Source organism: Talpa occidentalis, unplaced genomic scaffold (assembly GCF_014898055.3).
Source record: "Talpa occidentalis isolate TD23 unplaced genomic scaffold, MPIMG_talOcc4v2.1 talOcc4.2, whole genome shotgun sequence".
NCBI lineage: Eukaryota > Metazoa > Chordata > Mammalia > Eulipotyphla > Talpidae > Talpa > Talpa occidentalis.
Window position 1 is genome coordinate 131,262,674 of NW_023602073.1, and position 20,672 is coordinate 131,283,345.

At 41.5% G+C, this 20,672-nt stretch overlaps 1 protein-coding gene across 7 annotated transcripts in view; it reads right to left on the reverse strand.

Moving 5' to 3' along the window:
• The window catches only part of MAP7 (microtubule associated protein 7), a 151,743-nt gene that overhangs the window by 120,845 nt on the left and 10,226 nt on the right, over window positions 1–20,672 (reverse strand). For 3 of the 7 annotated variants that reach the window (XM_037520449.2, XM_037520450.2, XM_054697864.1), the window contains exon 1: window positions 11,106–11,263. The exons of 1 other annotated variant lie outside the window; for it this stretch is intronic. In XM_037520449.2, the coding sequence (XP_037376346.1) occupies window positions 11,106–11,238 (133 nt within the window). In that variant the 5' untranslated portion in view covers window positions 11,239–11,263. Of the gene's footprint in view, window positions 1–11,105; window positions 11,474–13,235; window positions 13,278–20,672 lie in introns of those variants that run through there. 3 more of the 7 variants (XM_054697865.1, XM_037520452.2, XM_037520447.2) reach the window with 2 other exon arrangements.

The window sequence follows — 20,672 nt, forward strand, 5'->3', positions numbered from 1 at the left end:
TGTCACGCCTGCTGCTCCCCTCAGCAGTATATTTCTGTCATCTGCCTGTTTTTCTCCCTGCTCTGTCTCTGGTGGGTCCTCTCACCCTCCTGCACCTCTGGCCTGTACCCTGGTTCTTGTATAAAAATAAATAAATCTTTAAAAAAATAAAATAAAGTGTCCTTATTCTTCGAAGGAATCAAATCTGGGACATTGGGTATGACTGACAGGCCTCCGCTGTAGTGATTGTGACAACACTGTCTGAAGAAAGGAATTCAAGAAAACACCAAAAGTCCTGAATTAAAGCTTTGCTTTTTTTTAACACAGCGCTTGAAATAGGATGGCCTTGTTCTTCATCTTGTTCCCTTGAAGTAAGAAGATATAGATCAGTAATTATGTCAACTTGCTCATGAAGCACCCTAGAGCAGTAATGATCCACGGAAAATGATCAAGAAATCCTCACACGGGACATGGAACACTCAATTTTCTTTTATCTTTAAGTTTCATGAGAAAAGTATTTCTGGCCATGTAACTGCAATCATCCTTTGACTCTGGGGTTTCATTAAGTCCAATACTGTGCCCAACCATCCCCTTTTAAATCATACCCTCGTCCTTCTTCAAAATCATATTGAATGAAAATAGAGGAGTTCCTCATTCTTCTCTTTCCTGTTGCTGAACTTTGATTACAATAATATAGGTTGTGGGCCTCCCCGGTGGCGCAGTGGTTGAGCGCTGGGTTGCGAGGCTGCCCGCGGCCTCTGCGGAGCCGGTTTGATCCCCGGCTGCTCCCCGGCCACCGGAGGAGGATCCCACATGGTGCGCAGACCTCTCCTGCCGCCCGCTGCTCCCCTCAGCAGTGTACTTCGGTCCTTCTGCCTGCTCTGCTCCCCGCTCTGGCTCTGGTGAATTCTCTCACCCTCCCGCGCTTCTGACTGTACCCAGTGCATGTATAAATAAAATATAAATAAATAAATCTTAAAAAAAAAAACAACAAAATTAAAAAAAAAAAAACAATAATATAGGTTGTGTCTTTCACACCTATTTTTTCCCTCTATTCAAGAGAATAATTAAGACCTAGAAGCTAATTTAATACCGTCTTTGTTTTTTTTAAAGATTTATTTATTTATGCATACAAGAACTGGGGTGTAAGCCAGAGTTGCAGGGTGTAAGAGGATTCACCAGAGAGAATGGGGAGCAGAACAGGCAGATCTACTGAAATACACTGCTGAGGGGAGCAGCGGGCAAGGCAGGAGAGGGCTGCTGCGCCATGTGGGTTGCTCCCTGGCTGGCTGGGGATTGAACTCGTGCTGTAGTGGCTAGCAATGCTTGACAGCACTGTCTTTATCCCCTGTGCCACCAGGGAGGCCCTAATTTAATGCATTCTTAATAATGACACCAAAGTGACCGACATTAAGGGTGAGGTAGAGTGGATGAGACACCAGAGCAGGAGCTAGCTGTGATGGGTTGAACTAAAACAACTGATTGGCAGCAGTAAGGGCTCATCTGGTGGTGAGAGGGCATAAAAGAGGGACAGACACAAGCAGCTTGACTTTAGGACTCTCACAGTGACACTCAGCAGTGTAAAGAACAGGATGTGGCGGTGTTACAGGGCAACCCCAATATGAAATGGGTTGGCCTGACTGGGGGAGGTACTCAGAGTCCCCAAGGAAGGCCCAAGCATTGCTGTAGTGCATGAAAGAAATGGTAACCCATGAGTTCCAGGACTGAAAAATAAGGCAAAGACTAATATGTAAAAACACTAAGTTTTCAGGAGCCATGGGGTCCTGTAGAATGTGAGGGATGCAGAGGTGTGCAGCTGTGGTGCAGGTACCAGGATGAGCTCTCAGATCAGGAACTAACCTAGCACACAGTTTAGCATGGGATAGGCACAAAATCAGTATTTGCTGAATCTGAAATTTGCAGGTGCCTCGGGGAATTTCTGAGTGCATGCTATCATAGGAGGAGAGGATGCAAGTCCCAACACAGACCCATATTGCTGGCTGAGCAGAGTTGAAGAGAAGGCGATGGGGCCTCCAAGTTGATGTCAGTCACTACAACTTGTGAAGAGGATTCCAAAGTCACCTGGGTTGTGAGAACAGGTTGTAAAGTTGATTGACAATGGAAGTCATTGCTAGATTGACTGACCTAACTGGTCAGTTTGGAGTTACATTTCTAATTCATGTTAATGCTAATATAACCATATCCTAAAGTACTGGATGGGCAGGGGAAGTTATCAGATAATGAACAACACCATGTAAGTATTAGAAAAGGAGGCACTTCTGCAGAGTCACAGGAGAATCAGAGATAACAAGCTCTACAAAGAAAAGGTGATTCCTAAAGAAAGCCTAGTGTATCACCTCAGAGTGCTGAGTGAGGGTTTGAATCCAATGCTTCAGTTGCTACTTTGCATCTTTACAAGCTGCTGACTGAAAGGCCTGCACCAGGAACCATCTACCCAACAAAGAACCTGTTTTTCTGGGCCTAGTATTATGAGAGGCATAAAAGGAAATTTCTGCGGGTAGCTTAATGAGATGAACTGGAATGGGTGGGGAACTAGCAGGAACACACTGGACTGCTCAGCTAGCTGTGGCTCTACTTCTGTCTCCTACATGCAGGCGAAGAGTGGGAGACACTACCCAGCAGAGATCACAGAAGGTTTAATTAAGTCAATGAGGATCTGGCTCTTATGTAATTTCCTGCTGGCTTGGAATTCATGCTTTATAATCATGATAGTGAACTGCAACTGATCAAAAAGGAGGTAATGCTTATAATACTTCAAACTATGGCCACGTGGGGAATATACTACAAATTCCAAAATGAACATTTCATAATGCACTCTGGCAGTTCAAGGAAAGATGATGGTAGAAGGTGCTTCTGGAATGGTCTGAACTGAGACCATATCAGGCACTGCGGAGTCTGCAGACTCTCCCAGCCCTACCATTCTAGCAGAAAACCACCATCATGGCACCCCTGCAGTAAGGCTGGTGGACAAAGGTCTTTAATACAACAGTCACCCTCATATCACCAGGCAAGATGACAATTGATCTGGTATCTCCAGGCCTTTACCAGATTCAGAACAAAGTCCAGACTCCAGAATGTTCCAAGACCTGGAAAAGCCTCCCTCATTTTCTCTGGCAATGCTGGCATGTTGTCTTAATCAGCCCACATCAAATATTTAGGGAGATTCAATTACACATTAGGCCCCAGGTTAGCTGTGAGGGACAGCACAGACATAACACTCATTGCTCTCTCAGAGCTAAGTATAGTGGGGAGACACTTAACTACTCACCAAACAATCTACAATTTGCTGGAGCAAGGAAAGACAAGGGCAGGATGTTATGAGAGCTGAAAACATGGAAATTGGCCTGATCTGGGGGCACTCATAAGTGACATTTAAAAAGTAGAACAAGGGGCCTCCCTGGTAGCTCAGCGGTTAAAGACAGTGCTATCAAGCTATTGCCAGTCACTGCAGTATGAGTTTGATCCCTGACTGGCCAGGGAGCTAAACCACATGGCAGACCTCTCGTCTCTCCTGCTGCTCCCCTCAGCAGTGTATTTCAGGAGAGCTGCCTGTTCTGCTCCCCACTCTGCCTCTGGTGAATTGTTTCATACACATCCCCCACCACCCCAACTGGCCTACACCCCAGTTCTTGTATGCATAAATAAATCTTTAAAAAAAAATAAACAGAAGAACAAGTAGGAGTTTACCAGGTATAGTGACGTAGAAGGAGGACGAGACACCAGGTAGAAGAAAGAGCCCTGGTTGGGACGATTCTCTACCTCATGAGGAGGCGAAGAAGCACCAGGAAGCTCCTATAACAGCAGCACAAAACTTCCAATATGGTGCTTTCACCAAATGTTTGCTGTATGTCCTGCTGACTGGCTAGTGAGAGAAATAAGACTTCCACAGAGAAATAAATAAAAGTGTTGAAATAAAAGAGAGAAGCTAACCATACCCAGGACAAGAAGCCTTGGTGCTGAAAATGAGCACATGAGCAAAGGAAAACAGCCTGCATAAAGTTGGAACTTAAATGTGAGAGCCTATAACCTAAACACTGGCAGAAAGCTGTCCACATGTCTGGACAATTCCAGTAAGTGACTTACTTACACGCACATACACACATACACACATCCTAGAAGGAAAATAAGATAAAATGCTAATTTTAAGGGAAAAAAATTCTTTTTGGTTTCCAAGATGGCAGACGACTACAGCAACTGCCCCCTGAGTAAAGCAGACTAAAACCTCTGAAAGTTTTCCATTAATCCTAAGGAATAAAAAGTACACTCCCTTAATCGGATTTGAAACAAGCAGGTTCACTTCATAGGGCCAAATTACAGGGTATCGCAATGCGTAATCCTGCCGACATCTAGGACGTCTGATCCACATGAACAGACAGGGGGAAGGACATGGTCACAAATGCCTGTCATGGGGCAGGCATGAAAAGGGCTTCCCAGAAGAGGGAACCCTGGAGATTTTCATTCACAAAAAGATACAAGGTAGGAGATCAGACCAGGGCAAAACTCTGCAATAAAGACACCGACAAGGGTGCTAGGACAGATGGAGAGAATGTCAACAGAAGTTATCAGAAAATGTGGGGCATTTGGTCACAAATTACCATTTTTATAACTGGCACTGATTGAGCCCCAATTATTTTCTAGAGAATGCACTCATATTATCTCTGATCCCTACTACCACCTGTGAGCAGGAATTTATGAATTTTGTTCCACAGCTGAGAACCTGAGGCATGGAAATAACAGTAACCTGCCTATTCTGTCTGCAGTGCTTTTTCTCACATCACAATCTCTCATCCCAAACTTAGCCTGAGTTTCTATTCATTTTGGCAAACTTGGATTGTGACCACTCTCTACCAGTCAACCTGGCTAAACTTTTTCCCCATATGAATTGATATGCCTGACACTAAGATACCAAACTTCTATAGCTTCACACAGAGGCTCAGCGGTAACAGTATGTTTGTACAGGGGAAATTTTGCTCAACATTACATATTTACTTAGTTTTTGTGCTACTAGATATTTGGGAAGATTTTAAAAAGGGCTGACAGAGACAACCTGCTAGCCCACTCCAAGCCACTCCTTGACCAATGCACTCAACTCCTCAGCTTGAAAGTCATCCTGTGACAAGGACCGAGGTGGCACCTATTGTACTATTGTTCCCAATGATGGTTTTAGGGTGACAGGTAGTATAAAGCCTATCATTTTGATACCTTGCTACGCTTGATTAGGCCTGCCTGCATCTTTAACTTGAGGATGAATCTAGAATCAATAACCATATATATATTCAAGATCAAAAATGATGAAAATAATTTTCCAAGGTCTATACTCCTAAAGTCCAACCCATACTGGACCTGGGATGGTAAATTCTTTGAAATGCACAGAATCAACTAGAATTTTCTTATTGACACACCATTGCTGGGCAGATGACCTAAAAAACAGAACTTACATTTTACAGTGAGCAAAAAAACATCCTGTGGTGCTCTGGTAAATACTTCTTACACAATGTCCTAGGTCCATCTCTGATACACTTTGGGTCTTTGTACCTGGACCCAAGGTAGAACAGGGTCTGACTTGCCTTTTGAAGTGGGCAAATCTAAAACATAAGCCTAACACATAAAGTAACATAAATTGTGCCCCAAATACCTAGACGATCTGAGAATTATCATGGACTCTCAGTGCATCATCTTTGTTGCTATGTATGAAGTTATTCAGTTCTGCAAATGCAAGCCCTGGTGCAAGTGCCTGCAAGTCACCTGGTAATTTTTTGGTAACAGTAAATTAAATTTAAAGTTGCTCTCTAAGACATGAAGCTAGAGGAAATGGATACTCAATTTACTTTCCAACAAATAAATCTAAGATTTATAAGCTGGGAGACTCTTAGCTAATAAATGTTTGGTTATGTTTGGTTCTATGGCCAAAGCAGTCAGCTATCAATATTTTAGCCCTATCCATTATAGTCTGGAAACAGAAACAGAATCTCTAAGTCTTTTAGTTTCATATAAAGCAAGTAAATTCCATTACTGATAGTACCTCACACTTCAAAAACTTTGGTTGTGTGCAGGCTAGATCATGCTCCTCTCGAGCCAGTGATACATATGGCAACTTCTACTTCTGTAGCAGAAAGCCTGGGAGACAGTGACACTCATCGACTCTCAGGTATTTACAGACAACCCAAGCCACACATTAGGTGTTGTTCCTGGCACCCCTTGTTCTTATGTTTATATAAATGCTTTGCGTGAAACATATTTAGGTTCCTTTTAGCAAATAAAAGTTATGTCAATCAGGGCCTCCCGAGTGGCATAGCGGTTAAGTCTCAATGTTATCACCGCTGCCGCCTGAGCTAACCATGGAAGAGCAGACCATTTCTCCCCTCAGCAGTGCATTTCAGTAGATCTGCCTGTTCTGCTCCCCACTCTAACCCCCTGTACCTCTGGCCTACACCCCAGTTCTTCTATGCATAAAGCAAATAAATAAATCTTTTTTAAAAAGTCATGTTAATAACAATTTGCCTTTAAGATCTCCTCATAATGGGTATCTTTGATATTTTTCTTCTGAAACAGACGTTTGCCTCACCAGCTATAAAAGTTACTAAGTCCTTTTGCTTTGTCCTGACATGGCACGAATAAGGACACTGGAAAGAGCCAAGGGTACCAGAAAGAGCCAAGAGTCCCAGTCTTACAGAACAACAGAGGAAAAGGAAAAAAGTAGTATGTGTGAGAATGATTCTCGAATGGCATTTGCACTTCTTTCAAAGGAAAAAGACTCATGACTTACAGAGAGGACATTACAGTTGGACAGGAACACCCCCTAGCCAGTAAAAATACAAGTGGTAAATGGCAGATTGGATTGCATTTGGAAACCTTAACTGGCAGAAATTCCACCTTTTATGTAGATAAGCAGAAATTGTATTTCTTCACATTCTAATCTGCAATGGGCTGATGTAAAGGAGTGAAGGCATTAACCCATATTAACAGAGTAGTCAATATCACCTTGAAAAGATGCACCTTCATTTTTTCCAAAGAAAATGACGACTAAGATGAGGGAAAGCACCAATAAAACACACTAGAAGCACTGCTTAGATACTATTAGATAAATGCTGTGCGATAGAGGGAATACAATTAACAAATCAGACACAACCACACTTAGTATTCAAATTAGTTGCCTTAGAAGGATGATTTTAACAGTATCCACATTTCTTAGAATTCCTATGACAGACCTTCAGAGCCTGTGAGAACTTATTTTCAATGTTAAGTTTACCCCTGCTCAAAAATGTTACACACACTTTGCAAGCAATTTATAAAGAGAAGTTGGGCCCTTAAGAAGGACTTCCATAATCTAGAAGGGCCTGGCTGTGTGCACAGGTAATTTCATTTCACTCTCAGCTCCTGCCCTGATTGTCCTTTACACTCTAGCTTCATTTGTATGCATTTGTCTTCTTCCACTAGACAGTTACCATTTCTGAGAACAGGAATCCAGGTCAGTTATCTATGCATCACTCCCACAGTGCCCCAGGAGAGTCATCTGTACAGGTGAGCACTTAACAAATGTTAGTTTGGGGAGAAAATGTTTTAATACTTAATAATCACACTGTGCTCAGCAAAATTCATCAGAGTACAGGTTCATCTTGAAACCCTATCCAGGGGAATTAGCCACTACAGCATTAAAATCTCCTAAGTATTGAGGTCAGCATTACATTGAGGCATGGGTTTTCAGATATTTGTGTTTTTTTTTTTTTAAGATTTATTTATTTATACATACATAACTGGGGTATAGGCCAGAGAGGTATGTGGGTGGTGAAAGAATTCACCTGAGACAGAGTGGGGAGCAGAACAGGCAGATCTCCTGAAATACACTGCTGAGGGGAGTAGCAGGTAAGACGGGAAAGGTCTGCTGCGCCATGTGGGTTAGCTCCCTGGCTGGGGATTGAATTCATGTTGCAGTGGCTGGCAACATAGCTTGATAGTGCTGTGTCTTTAACCCCTGTGCCACCAAGGAGCCCAGTTTCCAGATATTTGAACAGCAGCATAAGCCCAGTGCATGACCAATTACGATTTAAATGTTACACACCAAAAATAGGAAGGGGCCTCCCCTGGTGGTGCAGCAGTTGAGCGCTGGGCTGCGAAGCTGCCGGCAGCCTCTACAGCGCCGGTTCGATCCCCGGCCACCGGAGAGGGTCCCACATGGCGCACAGGCCTCTCCTTCTGTGCCCACTGCTCCCCTCAACAGTGTATTTCATAGGTCTACCTGTTCTGTTCCCCGCTCTGGTGAATTCTCTCACCCTCCCGCACTTTTCACTGTACCCAGTGCTTGTATAAATAAATTTTTTAAAAAATAGGAAGACATGTATAACATTTACATTCCTATTGATTACAAGGCAGAGTAATAGCTCATTCCAGAATATACCTAGCCACCAGCTAGCCAAACTCCAGTTTCACCCCACCAAGTAACTTTGAAGCCACATTGGGAGTCCAGATGGCAGGCGACACGTTCACTCCTACTGAGTTCATTATGAGGGTCACCTAATATTACCAGTCCCTAGAAAGATTCCACTCACCATTAACCCAGGGTAGTCCTGGACAGCAGCATTTAGCTTATTAAATTTAGATAGCAAGCTTCTTTATTCCTGGTAATGATAGAACAAAGATACTCAGCATGAAAGCACACTTGGCTGATTAGACAATGGAGTAGGCGGAAAACAAATTTTCTGAATGCTTATCTTAATAGTTACATATAAAAGATAACCTGCATGTCATCTTGCTATGATACTTTAGAAATAATAATTTAGAAAATGGAGTCCATTAAAAGTGGCAAAAGAGGCAACTAGTGACTGGCTATAATAATATTCTGAGCAGGCAGTAACATTTCAAGAGGAAAGAGAAACATGAAATTGTCTGTAAATGCAGGTCACCATGCTTTCTTGCAGCGAAGGGTCAGTTTGCTCCATGATGGACTTCATAATAACCACATTCATTTCAGGACCCAACCCTATCTGGTACCAGGAAGCAGTAAGAATGAACAAAGCCGAGAGGATGCAAATTCAGAAGGTCACACTAGCACTGTGTTGTCCAACAATGTCACCACTTGCCACATGTGGCTACCGAAGTTTAAATTAACTAAAGTTAAATAACATTTAAAAATCAGTTTCTCCATCGCAGTAGTCATATTTTGTGTGCTTCTGGTCACGTGTGGTTAGTGTTATGGCATTGGGCAGGGCAGACACAGACTATTTCCATCACTGTTCTACTGACAGTTAGGCTAGAAAGTGGATATTCCTATTGCTGAGATAGACTTGAAGAGAAATTAAAACACCAAAGCCAATGATCTTATTCATCAAGAGTCATTAAAGACACCCAAACTTATTGTATTGAATCTGTCCATAAATAGAGGCATTTGGGGATATACAGAGAGTCTGCACATCCTTGTCAGCACAGAATTTATGTTCCTAGTCTTTTTCTTTCCCTTCCTCCTGTGGTGTGGTGAGAGAGAGGAAAAGAAAAATAGTAACAGAGACTTCAATTAAGTCTCTGTTATCCAAAAGATGTATATATTGCTGAAAACAAATAGACTTTTTTGAGCATCTGCTTCTTTCACCCCTCTTTTTAAATAAAATACTAAAGAAAATAAAACAGGAGAAAGATAGGAATAGCATTTAAAGAAAATTACTAAGAACAAAAATAGCTGGCTATCCTAAAGTGCCACCAATCAAGAATTTCTAAAAATACTCACTGGACACACTTTAATAAATTCACATTAATTTTAAAAGTTACCAATTCCTAGGAGACCAATTTGCTACTAACAGTTTAAAACATTGAATTTTGATCCAGAGCATACTCTGGTTCACCTGCCTAATTAATGGACAAACAAAAGAATCCCCTAAGTCACCCTCCATTCATAGCATTGTTAGATTCTTGAGGTCATTTGGTTCTCAGATAAAAGTTACACCTGACAGTAAAATAATGATCAACTACAGTACTTTTTACTTATTAGATCTTCCCTGAAATAAACATGTACTTTTGGTTTTAAAACAGTTTCAATTATGCTTAGTAAGAATAAATAAGATTCAAGAAGCTATAAAAAACAAGCCAACTGTTTTCAGACACTGGATTCTATTCAGACCCTCATTCTACTACTGCTTAAATATTTGCTTATGCTTTGCCATGCCAGTGCTCTGCATCACTCTGAGAATTTGATAACTCAGCGACAGAAGAACTTGAATACAAGCTAAAATTTAATCAGCACAGAGAAACAACAAAACTGATAACCTATTGGCTAAGAGAAGAACAGTTTATATATTGGGGGAAGAAAACTGCAAGAATTAGAATGCCAAAAAAATTAAAATGCAAGCTCTAAAGCCCCTTTTCAAAAATGCACGCGGTAGGCATCTCAGATGGATAATTGCAGCTCTGGGAGGGAGGCCATGACAAGCTAAAGAGGACGCAGTTCATGGGGACTCAAGAAGCTGGCGGAGCCAACAGCTCCATTTCATCATTAGGAAAGAACAGCACAGACCTCCTCCTTCTCTACCCAGAACATTGTAACCTCTACACAGATGCTTACTAATGGAGTTATCATCAGAAGTTATAAAGCTTCAAGGCTGTCTCCCTGGTCCTGGCTTGGCCCTTATAGTGATCCTAAATGTTTTCTTCCTCTTCAGGTACCCAGTATTTCAGTCTAGTAAAGCAAGTAAAATCCTGAGCCTCTGCCCATGGAAATGTGGCACTCTTCAGTTACTTTATCTAATGCAGCCCTTTCATGGAGAAAGTTGCCTCATTAATGTAAATAGAAACTGTCTGAGACACCTAAGGAAGGAGGAGAGATGTTTGTTGAAACCTTGCTAACTCATATTTTCTCCTCCTGCTGAGCAGAGTCATTGGATAAGTGAACATGTGAAAATTAAAGCTGTCTAGATCAAGAAATTAGCACCGGTCATAAAGGCAGCTGACCTGAAACCTACCAAATCTGCACAATCTGTTCCCTAATGCATGCAAGCACAGAGGTACAGAGCATGTAAATACCACGAGCAAACTGCAGGGAGGTCACAGAAAATGTACTACGGGCAGTATGGGAAACAGGCTGGATCCCGCTCCGACCAAAGGGTAGAGCTAATGCATACCTTTTGGTCTTCTGGAATTTCCATTCTTTTGCTGTTCATCTTCCTCATTAATGGTGAATAAACCAAGAGGAATTGGCCTTGAATTGGTCTTCTTCAGTCTCTCTTGTCGGATAGCTGTAGCTGATCCAGGCATACTGCTGCTACTTGCTTTTTAATTATTATTGTATTAAAAATATATGCTATGTAATTGCAGCTCCCAGGAAGCTGCTAGTTCCTATGCCGCCGGTTCATTTGAGCACTTGTAATAGATCCCTTATGGGTAAACAGTGTGCAAACAGCTGACAGATACTACCAGCCACTTGGCAACTGAGGCCCTGCTGTTCCCCCTTCACCTAGCAGCAAGCCCCCCCTTCAAGCCCCCTCTCACTCCCCACAGGCACGTGTGCTGGCTGGAGCACACACACACACATTCTCCCTCTCTCTCTCTCCCCCTTTGCACAAAAACCCTTTCAAAGACGTTCAGGTTCAGCAGTCTCCTTCCACTGCCTAACCTGTTCAATCAATCAGATCCCAGCGTCTCGTCCTGCTGCGGCACCTTTTCCCAATCTTCTTCCTGCTACTGCCCAGTAAAACATACACCGCACAGCACAGGGAAAATAGGATAAGCTGCCATTAACAGTTGTCCTGACAACCTGACATATCCTAACCAAGAAGGGCAGGGAGCGGCTCCATCCAGCATGAGAAGCTGCAGCCTGTGGGATGCAGCTCCTGGGAACTCACCAGCAGAGGGTTACAGGGTGAGGCACGCAGCCGTCTGCTCACTGGGCAGCTCCCTCTTCCTCTCGGAGGCAGGAGCGGCAGGATGGGAGGAGAAATGTAGTATTACTTGCATAAGTAGCAGCAGATGCTCCAGTATGGGCAAAGTTGTTCAAGGCAAGAAGGATTTTTTTTTCTTTTGGGGGCCAGGTTTTCTATCTTAACAAGATTTGCAAATTCCTGGATGAAAAGAGGCATGGCTGATACCCCCACTTTGCACTCAGGAACACCTGCCTGCTTTCCTGGCTTTCTTTCCCAGAGTCTGTATAAACAGCACAGCCATACACCTCCACCCTGCAGTAAAGACAGGTAGGGAGAATTATGCCTATTCTCACAGAACATGAATTATATCACTATGGGGTCACCCTTTCTGCAAGTCAAAAGAACAGAAATGAGCTACTACAATCCACTAAAGAGGAAAAAGACTGCCTCGATTCCATCCAGAGAGTTCTCCCCAACCCCCCACTGTTCTGGGCAAGTCACTACCAGCAGTGCCCAGCAATTCTCAAGACTTGACCCAATTTAAGTTCTTTTTTGGACTGTTTTCTCCAAAGCACACAATTATGTGATTATTGTTTTCTCCTGAAATAAACCTTCTCACATTAAAACTGCTTCTAGGTTGCCTAAGATTTATGCTATATGCAGAAAAAATAAATTTACAGCAAATGATTTTTTAAAATGTTAGCTGCCAAATTTATAATTTTTGTTGTTTTCTACACTTAATCAAAATCTAGTCAAAGGCAATCCCATCCTCCCTCCACTGAACACTCTTATTTTTCAAAACTTAAACCTACTTATTCAAGTGGGAAACCCAGGGACTCTGAGCAAAATGTCCTTTCTAAATCCCTGTGTGGATGAGTAACTCCAGACAATTCACTTGACTTCTCTCAGTGCATCAGTTTTCTTGGTAAAATTGGGGCAACGACATCATTTACCTTAAAGGATTAAGGATGAGGATTAAATATGCGTGTCTTGCCAGCAGTAAGAAGTGCTTAATAAACATCAGCTGCTTTATTACATTTTATAAAACATTTGTTGTAACTAGTCCATTTTTGGTGTGTAAATATTTTCAAGCTGTTTACAGTTCAACTATCAACTTTAACAAGGAAAACTTCTATTTTTTTAATCTATTCATATTGCCAGGCCCAGCACTGGAGATGTACTAAATGGTTAGCAAATCCGTGCTGAAAAAATTAATCTTCTGAAATCTCTCCCTCTAAAGGCTTGGGGATTTAATTAGCATGTGTTTAGATCTATGGCTTGAAGAAATTCAGGAAATTTCAGATAAAGTTTAACTCTGTAATAGGTATTTGGAATAAAATAGAATACTCCATAGGACTGAGAAAACACCTGTATCAGCATCACTTTACCTACCTTCAAGGAAACTGAGGCAATGAAGTAAAATTCCTGGCTCAAGTCAACTGTTAGTTGGCAGCAGGTCTACAATTAACCTTTAGAACTTCCTGGTGCTTCCTCAGTGCTTCTCCTATGACAAGTATTTGGTCTGTCGCTTAGAATTCTAGAACCCTTTGTCCACTTTCTATGGAGATAGATGGTTAGATGTGGAAGTAGAAGGAATATTGTTTCAAACTCCTAAATCCATTGAAGACTGGGTTCAAGTATTTAGGAAACTCTCAAATGTACTATCTCAAACGTATTGCTTAAATGAGGTAAAAAATGTGACTTTATTTTCTTTCTTCTACTTCTAGAGAACCAGGTTAGTATTCAAGATGGCAAACTACACACAAAATAAGTATTGTTGCGGGGCCTCCCTGGTGGCACAAGGGATGAAGACGCAACCTACAAAGCTATTCGCAGCCACTGTAGTATGAGTTTGATCCCCTGCCAGGGAGCTACCCACATGGCACAGCAGACCTCTCCTGTTTCGCCTGCTGCTCCCCTCAGCAGTGCATTTTCAGTCAATCTGCCTGTTCTGTTCCCCACTCTGTCTCTGGTGAATCCTCTTGCCCCCCACACCTCTGACCTGTGCCCACTTCTTGTATGCATAAATAAATTTTAAAAAAAGTATAGTTGAGACTACTTTTGAGTAGAGAAAATGAAAACCTGCCTAGGAAATGATAAATTTCATTTAGAAATGTTCCTCACCCAAAATAAGCTAATAGCTTCTGATTATCTTCACTGAATTTTCCTGAATTATTATTGAAAGAGGTCAAGGTAAAAAATATAGCGATCTTTCCACCACTTTCCAAATGTAAAAATGAGATGACAACATTTTATGAGGTGTCCTAGTGTTAGGGCGTTTTGTATCGGGGTTGCTCTACAACACTAGGAGGAAAATGAAAAATCTTTATAAAAGTGGTTTTTTTTTTAATGTTTGGAGAGGATGTAGAATATAGAAATGGAGAGATACCAGTCTTTGCTCTGTATAAACCTGGGCATGCTATCTAATCCCTTTAGATATGGGTTTCCTCCTTGGGTATAAGTGGATATAAATATAGCATCCACTTGATAGAGTTGTGAGAGGATTAAAATAAACAATGTGTGCAAAGCTTTGAGCACAGTGCCTGGCACATTTAAAGTGCTTGATAAATTGCTATTACTAGCATGCCACTAAGATGTAAATCAGTGCAGAGTAGCTTTTTATAGAAAATATTGCCATTAGGTAGATAAATAACTCTGGGAATGATTGTTTTCTTTTTACTTTTGACCGCCTCAACCCATTACTTTTTCACCCTATGACACCTACCAATACACTCTATCCATCAACTTGTTTTTAAAAGCAAAGAGAGCGCTGAAATGCAAATGACTTCTGCAGAATATGTACATTCCATTATCTTTAAGGATGGCCTCAAGTGTTTTACATGAGAAATGTAAAATCAAGGCAAAAATGTGAAGTTAAGATTATGGATTTCAGGTCAATGGTTGCACACAAGACACCCAGCAGAGGGAAGGTAACAGGGAAGAGAGATCACAGAACAGCTCCTCTGGGACAAGGGCGTCAGAACTGCCCCAGACTCTTCACCCAAGCCCAGTGATCAACAGCTCTCCTCTCAGTCAACCTTAATGACAATGACAAGAATGGGAATCTTCATGCTCCAGCTGCGAGGTCTTGGGGAGAATTCTGATTTGATTCAAAATATGAAATTCCCCCAAATGACTTTTTGGAAAAGAAAGAATACAAGTTATACTTAGAACTAATTCCTGGGGCACTGAGGACATAACCACAGGCATTAACGCCATGATGCTTTCCTCAGGCTGCCTGGTCTCTTCTGACTCAGCACCAGAAGCTGCATCCCATCACTGCTGTGCCCAGTCACAGGGACATAAACAATCTAAGACCAAATAATAAAGGATTTCTCGATTGCCCAAAGTACACATTTTTCACCTTATTTAAGACAAAGTACATATGTGATCAGTTTCCTAAAGGTTCAAACCTATTCTCTAATGAATATAGGAGTTAACTATATATAACTCAGGAATACTGGGCTTGACCCCTGTAGATGCATGGGGCCTTTTACACTCACATCCAAAACAAAAGCAAATGTGGAAAGGGGATGGCCAGAACTTGAATTTAAACAGCCCCCAATGTAAAGGGCTATTCTCAACACGAAACTCTTCCCCAGCACTAATAAATGTTTTTCATTTGATGTGGCACAACTGTCCTTGCATGCTATCTGCACGCTGACACTCTGAATTTGTCACAGGGTGGGCCCCAGGAAGAGGGGAGGTTCCAGGTTCCCTGCCACAACCAAATGAGGGTGGAGCTGAGCAGGGAGAGGAGACTGAAGAAGGAAGGAAGCAGGATGGAGGGCAAGAAAGAGACCTGGAGGAGGGACATGGAGCAGACAGACATATGAAGAAACTGTGCTTGTTTCTTGGTCCTGGACTGGTTGAAACAGATGTGGGTGAGAGACCAATGGAAATGTTAACAATGGCAGCTTTGATTTTGATTTTGCTCTTTTCCTCCCAGATTTGTCTGTTTCTGACCCTTTTCTATGGGTCCCACTGGAAGGAACTTTATAGACTTGTGACAGACTTTCAGGACTTGTTTTTGGGCCAATCCTGTTTGGGTGGACTTTTACCCACGAGGGGATGGTTAACTTGGGTGCTTGATTTAGAAACTATATTCTTTGTCTTTTTTTGTATTGTTCACTAATTGCATTAAAGCTCCTTTCCATTAAAGATCTTTTATATCTTGTCATGATGTGGTAGATGGCAGAACCTATTTAGAGCAGGCAGGTGTGGGGGTTCTGGGGCACCCCTCTCCCTGCCCTGTAACAGATTCAGCCCCAATGGGAGCTGGGGCATGTAGATGTCCAAGAGTCAATTTGATTTTGCAAACGTTTTGTTTAAATTGCTCCAATAATAAATGTTGTATGAACAGACACTTAACAAGAAAAATGAGATGCTGCTTAGTGCAAAAAGGTAGCTTTTACAACTAGACTGTTTCCTTTGCAAATATGCAAAGAAAATAATCCAGTATAGTCATAAAATATATTCACAACCACAGAGAAAAATGGTACCACCCATCCACTATAAATTAAACAGGCCAACAGGCCTTTTAAGCATTCATTGCTCTCACCCACCCCCTCCCCAAAACCCACTCCCTTAGTACACAAAGAATGTATGTCTGTTTGTCCTTCTACCCTGGCTATCTGGCACTGCTGGCCTGGCTCCAATTCATGAGGTGGATCAACACTGCTGATATGAGCCTATTCCTGAAATGTTACATGAAACTCTAAATACACAGACACACACACACCCCCCACACACACACATACAACCCCTTTCAGGCTGTTCACATTTATGCTTCCTAAGTTTTTATTTCATGACAAATACTGCATACGGACAGACTGACCTTTGAAAGGAAAATAAAAAGGCAGGGTTGCTTTGATCTTTGTTTTACCACCTTTTGTTAATAGGCAAGTAAGGCAAACAGTAAATACTACTCTAGTGGTGACGTGCCATTAACTAAGAAGTTTGTGTCCCTGTTGTGCCATTTATAACATTTCTATAAATTTTTGCTGCATGGTGAGCACTTCGTGATGCTGGTAGGGCCCATTTTGCCATGTCTGCTGCACTATAAACGGCTCTTAAACACCAAGGATTAATTTATCGGAATCTAAGGTGTGGACCCTAAGCTTTTTTTAAAAACCCTTTCTTAAAGTATCATTAGCTGAGCTGCAAATATCATAAAATACCTCATTAAACTTTAACCCAGTAACATGTGCTAGAGGGCCCTACAGCCCTCCTGTTTGGCTGTTCATTATGCTCATTGATAACACTCTACGTACATTACAGGAATTCTGGATAAAAGTTAAAATGAGCACGGAAGGTCCTTCCCTCTAGTAGTAACACCATTATTATGTCAGAAATGCAACAGATTCAAAATGAGGTAAAGAAATCAATTGCTGAGTTCAACAAAAGAGATAGATGCCCAGAATCCCATTTCTAAAAGTTACCTAGTTCAGCACTAGTCTGTGAGCACTAATGTGTTTAGTTCACCTTTTAACTATACCACTGGAAAGATAACTAAGAAACTGTTCCTTGCCTGGCTTTAGAAGCGGTGGACTAATGTCAAGGATGCAAGCTGAACTGCTGAGGGAGATGACATTGGGGGAGGCAGCAGTCAAATCATAATGTTCTTCCACCAAACATGACAAAATGCATGCTCCAGAGAAGTCGGTCTGGCATGGGCAGAGGAATAAGGAGCAAGACTCAAGCAGTGAAACCAGTCACATAACTACTTTGTCCAGGTGAAGAAAAAAGACCTCAAGGGGTGGCTGTGGGGATAGGTGACAAAGACAGGAACAAGAGGATCACTCATATGTGCTGTTTTAACAAGCCCCCTTCAGCAGTGTGAAGACTTATTTCAGGGGTGAGCAAGGACACCACGTTCCTCCAATAATGAAAGCTGGACCTGTGGGCAATGGAAAGGTAGTGAATTAAGAATTTACGTGAGACCAGGGCTTATCTCTGAAGATAAAACAAAGCTGACAGACAGCTGAATCAGGTTTAGAATGATTTCAGCAGATCAAAATAATGGGCAATAGCTAAAAAAGATTAATTTGGTAGTAACAGACATGAATACTTCTGCTTAAATTATTCTTATATTGAAAAAGTACAACTGCAACAATATAGAATGAAGACCTGCCCAGGTTTTAGGAGCTATAAGGGAGGAAGACCCTAGGACCATGAGCTCACAACACATCAGTAACAAGACAGGAAGTCCCAACAGTGTTATGGGTAGTAGTACAGCAGGCACCCAGCACAATGAATAAGGGGGACAGCCTTCTGATCTGAGATCACCTGGTCTGAGCTAGGTATTTCTAAAGGGGTGATAAATCAGAACACATTCAGAGGAGAGCAACCTAAACCTATCACAAGATTCTAGGGCTTGGCATAGGAGGAAATTTGGAAAGAGATACATTTTCTCTGGAGAAAAGAAGATAAGGCTCTGGAGGAATAAAATGATTGAATTAAAGGCTAACATGGAAGGATGTCTACTTATTGTTTATTCCTTTATTGGCATTTTTTAAAAAAGATTTATTTATTTATTTATACAAGCACTAGGTACAGTCAGAAGCACGGGAGGGTGAGAATTTACCAGAGCCAAAGTGGGGAGCAAAACAGGCAGACTGACTAAATACACTGCTGAGGGGGGCAGCGGGCGGCAGGGGAGGTCTGCGCGCCATGTGGGACCCTCGCCGGTGGCTGGGTGGCCAGGGATCGAACCGGCGCTGCAGAGACTGCAGGCAGCTTCGCAGCCCAGCGTTCAACCACTGTGCCTCCAGGGGAGGCGCAACCTTTATTGGCATTTTAAGGAGAGTAACAGTCCTAAGTCTTTAGGCCAGTAAGTTTGAGGTCAAGAGCAGTGTGTTCAACATTCACCTCAGAATGTACTGAGACATCCCCCACCATTCCCGTCCTTTGTTACTTTGCTGCTCCTTCCAGTTCTTTCTCCTAAAATTCCCTGAAGTTAAAACTGACAGCAATTAAGAATTTTTTTTACTTTGTAATGTTTTAAATAATCTGTTTTCACTTTAATATTAAAAATGCTAACCTCTTAAAAAGTAATCAAAATGTTTTGTATAATTCTTGGGGGAGCACCATTGATTTTCTTTCAGATGGTTCTCCAAAGAAACAGAAGTTAAAAGTATTTTTGATTTTACCTCTCTGGAGAAAAATGTAATACAGAAATTACACACACTTCTCTCTCTCTCTCTCTCTCTCTCTCTCTCTCTCTCTCTCTCTCTCTCTCTTTAAGGAATAATGACTGCTGCAATTTGAAGGCTGACAAATCCAAATTCTGGAAGTCAGGTCAGCTGGCTGGAAACTTAGGCAGGACTTTTATGTATAGCCGTGGGGCTAAATTCCTTCTTCTCCAGGAAACCTCATTTTTTACTCATAAGACTGTCAGCTGATTGGATGAGGCCCTTTCCATAGCAGAGAGTAATCATGTTGAAGTCAACTGACTACAATGTTTATCATATCTACAAAATATCTCTACCTTCACAGTATCTAAGCCAATGTTTGACCAAACAACTGGACACTGCAGCCTGGCCAAGCTGACACAGAAAATTAACCGTCGTGGTCAGTGACCCCAGAGAGATGAAGACACTCATTCCCACACTAAACTCAACATGCTGCAAATGAAAGCAAGCCATTCAAAAGTTGAAGGACTTTGTATCAATGATGATAATCCTCCGGAATAAGTGGGAAGCTATTTACTCAAATCACAGTCCAATACTGCAATGTTCTATTAAAATAATATTCATATAACGTCAGAACATCCCAAAAAACTAAATCCCCCTTTATTTTCATAAATGTTCTCTCATCAAAACTCTAAGACAGGCCAGCTTCAAAATATTGTCAAATCTTTTTTATCACTGTAAGAACTAAGTGATCTGGGGGTCACAATATTTAATGGCTTTAGAAAATCAAAAAACATCAAATGCTTTTAGAAAGTAGACATATATAGGTTTGTCTCTTGTTATGAAGTAACCTCATTGTCTCAATCAGATAAAACTAAAGTATGTTAATATGTGTTGGGGGTGGTACTGGATAAGACATCTTTTTCATGAGAAGATAACATGTAGGTTTAAGGTACAAAACTTTATAGTTATTTATTGGTTTATTTGCAAAATAGAATCAACTGACAAAGGGAAAAATATATGTAATTCTCTGGTATAGTTCTGAAATCAACCTCGGAGAACTGCCTAATAGAAATGTTAAATTATATAATCACAGTGGGTATTAAATTTAAGCTTTGGTCATTTTCATTCATTTAGGTCCACACTGGAAAAGATTAGCACATTCACTATAATTGTCTGCAACCAATCAGAACATCAAAAGCCTTAAATTAGGGCCTCCCTGGTGGCTCAAGGGGTTAAGATGCAAGCTATGAAGCTTACCGCAGCCACTGCAGTATGAGTTCGATTCCCGGCCAGGGATCAACCCACAAGGCACAGCAGACCTCTCGTGACTCACCCGCTGCTCCCCTCAGGGTACTTCGGTCAATTTGCCTGTTCTGTTCCCCTCTGTCTCTGGTGAACCCTCTCATCCCTCACACCTCTGGCCTGTACCCCTATTCTTGTATGCATAAATAAATCTTCAAAAACAAAAAAGGCTTAAGCCAAATTATACAGATAAGAGACAAGTATACTTAGGATTAAATAACAATTCCAGATGCTTTTAAAATGTACAAGTGCTAAGCAGCAAAAAAAAAAAAAAAATCCCAATGCAGCAGTGATTGCTTTAAAAAATACCAAGCACTAATTTCCACAAAGTAGATATTACAAAGCAACCTGGTATGTTTTCTGATAAATACATTTGCTCTTATTATTGCCT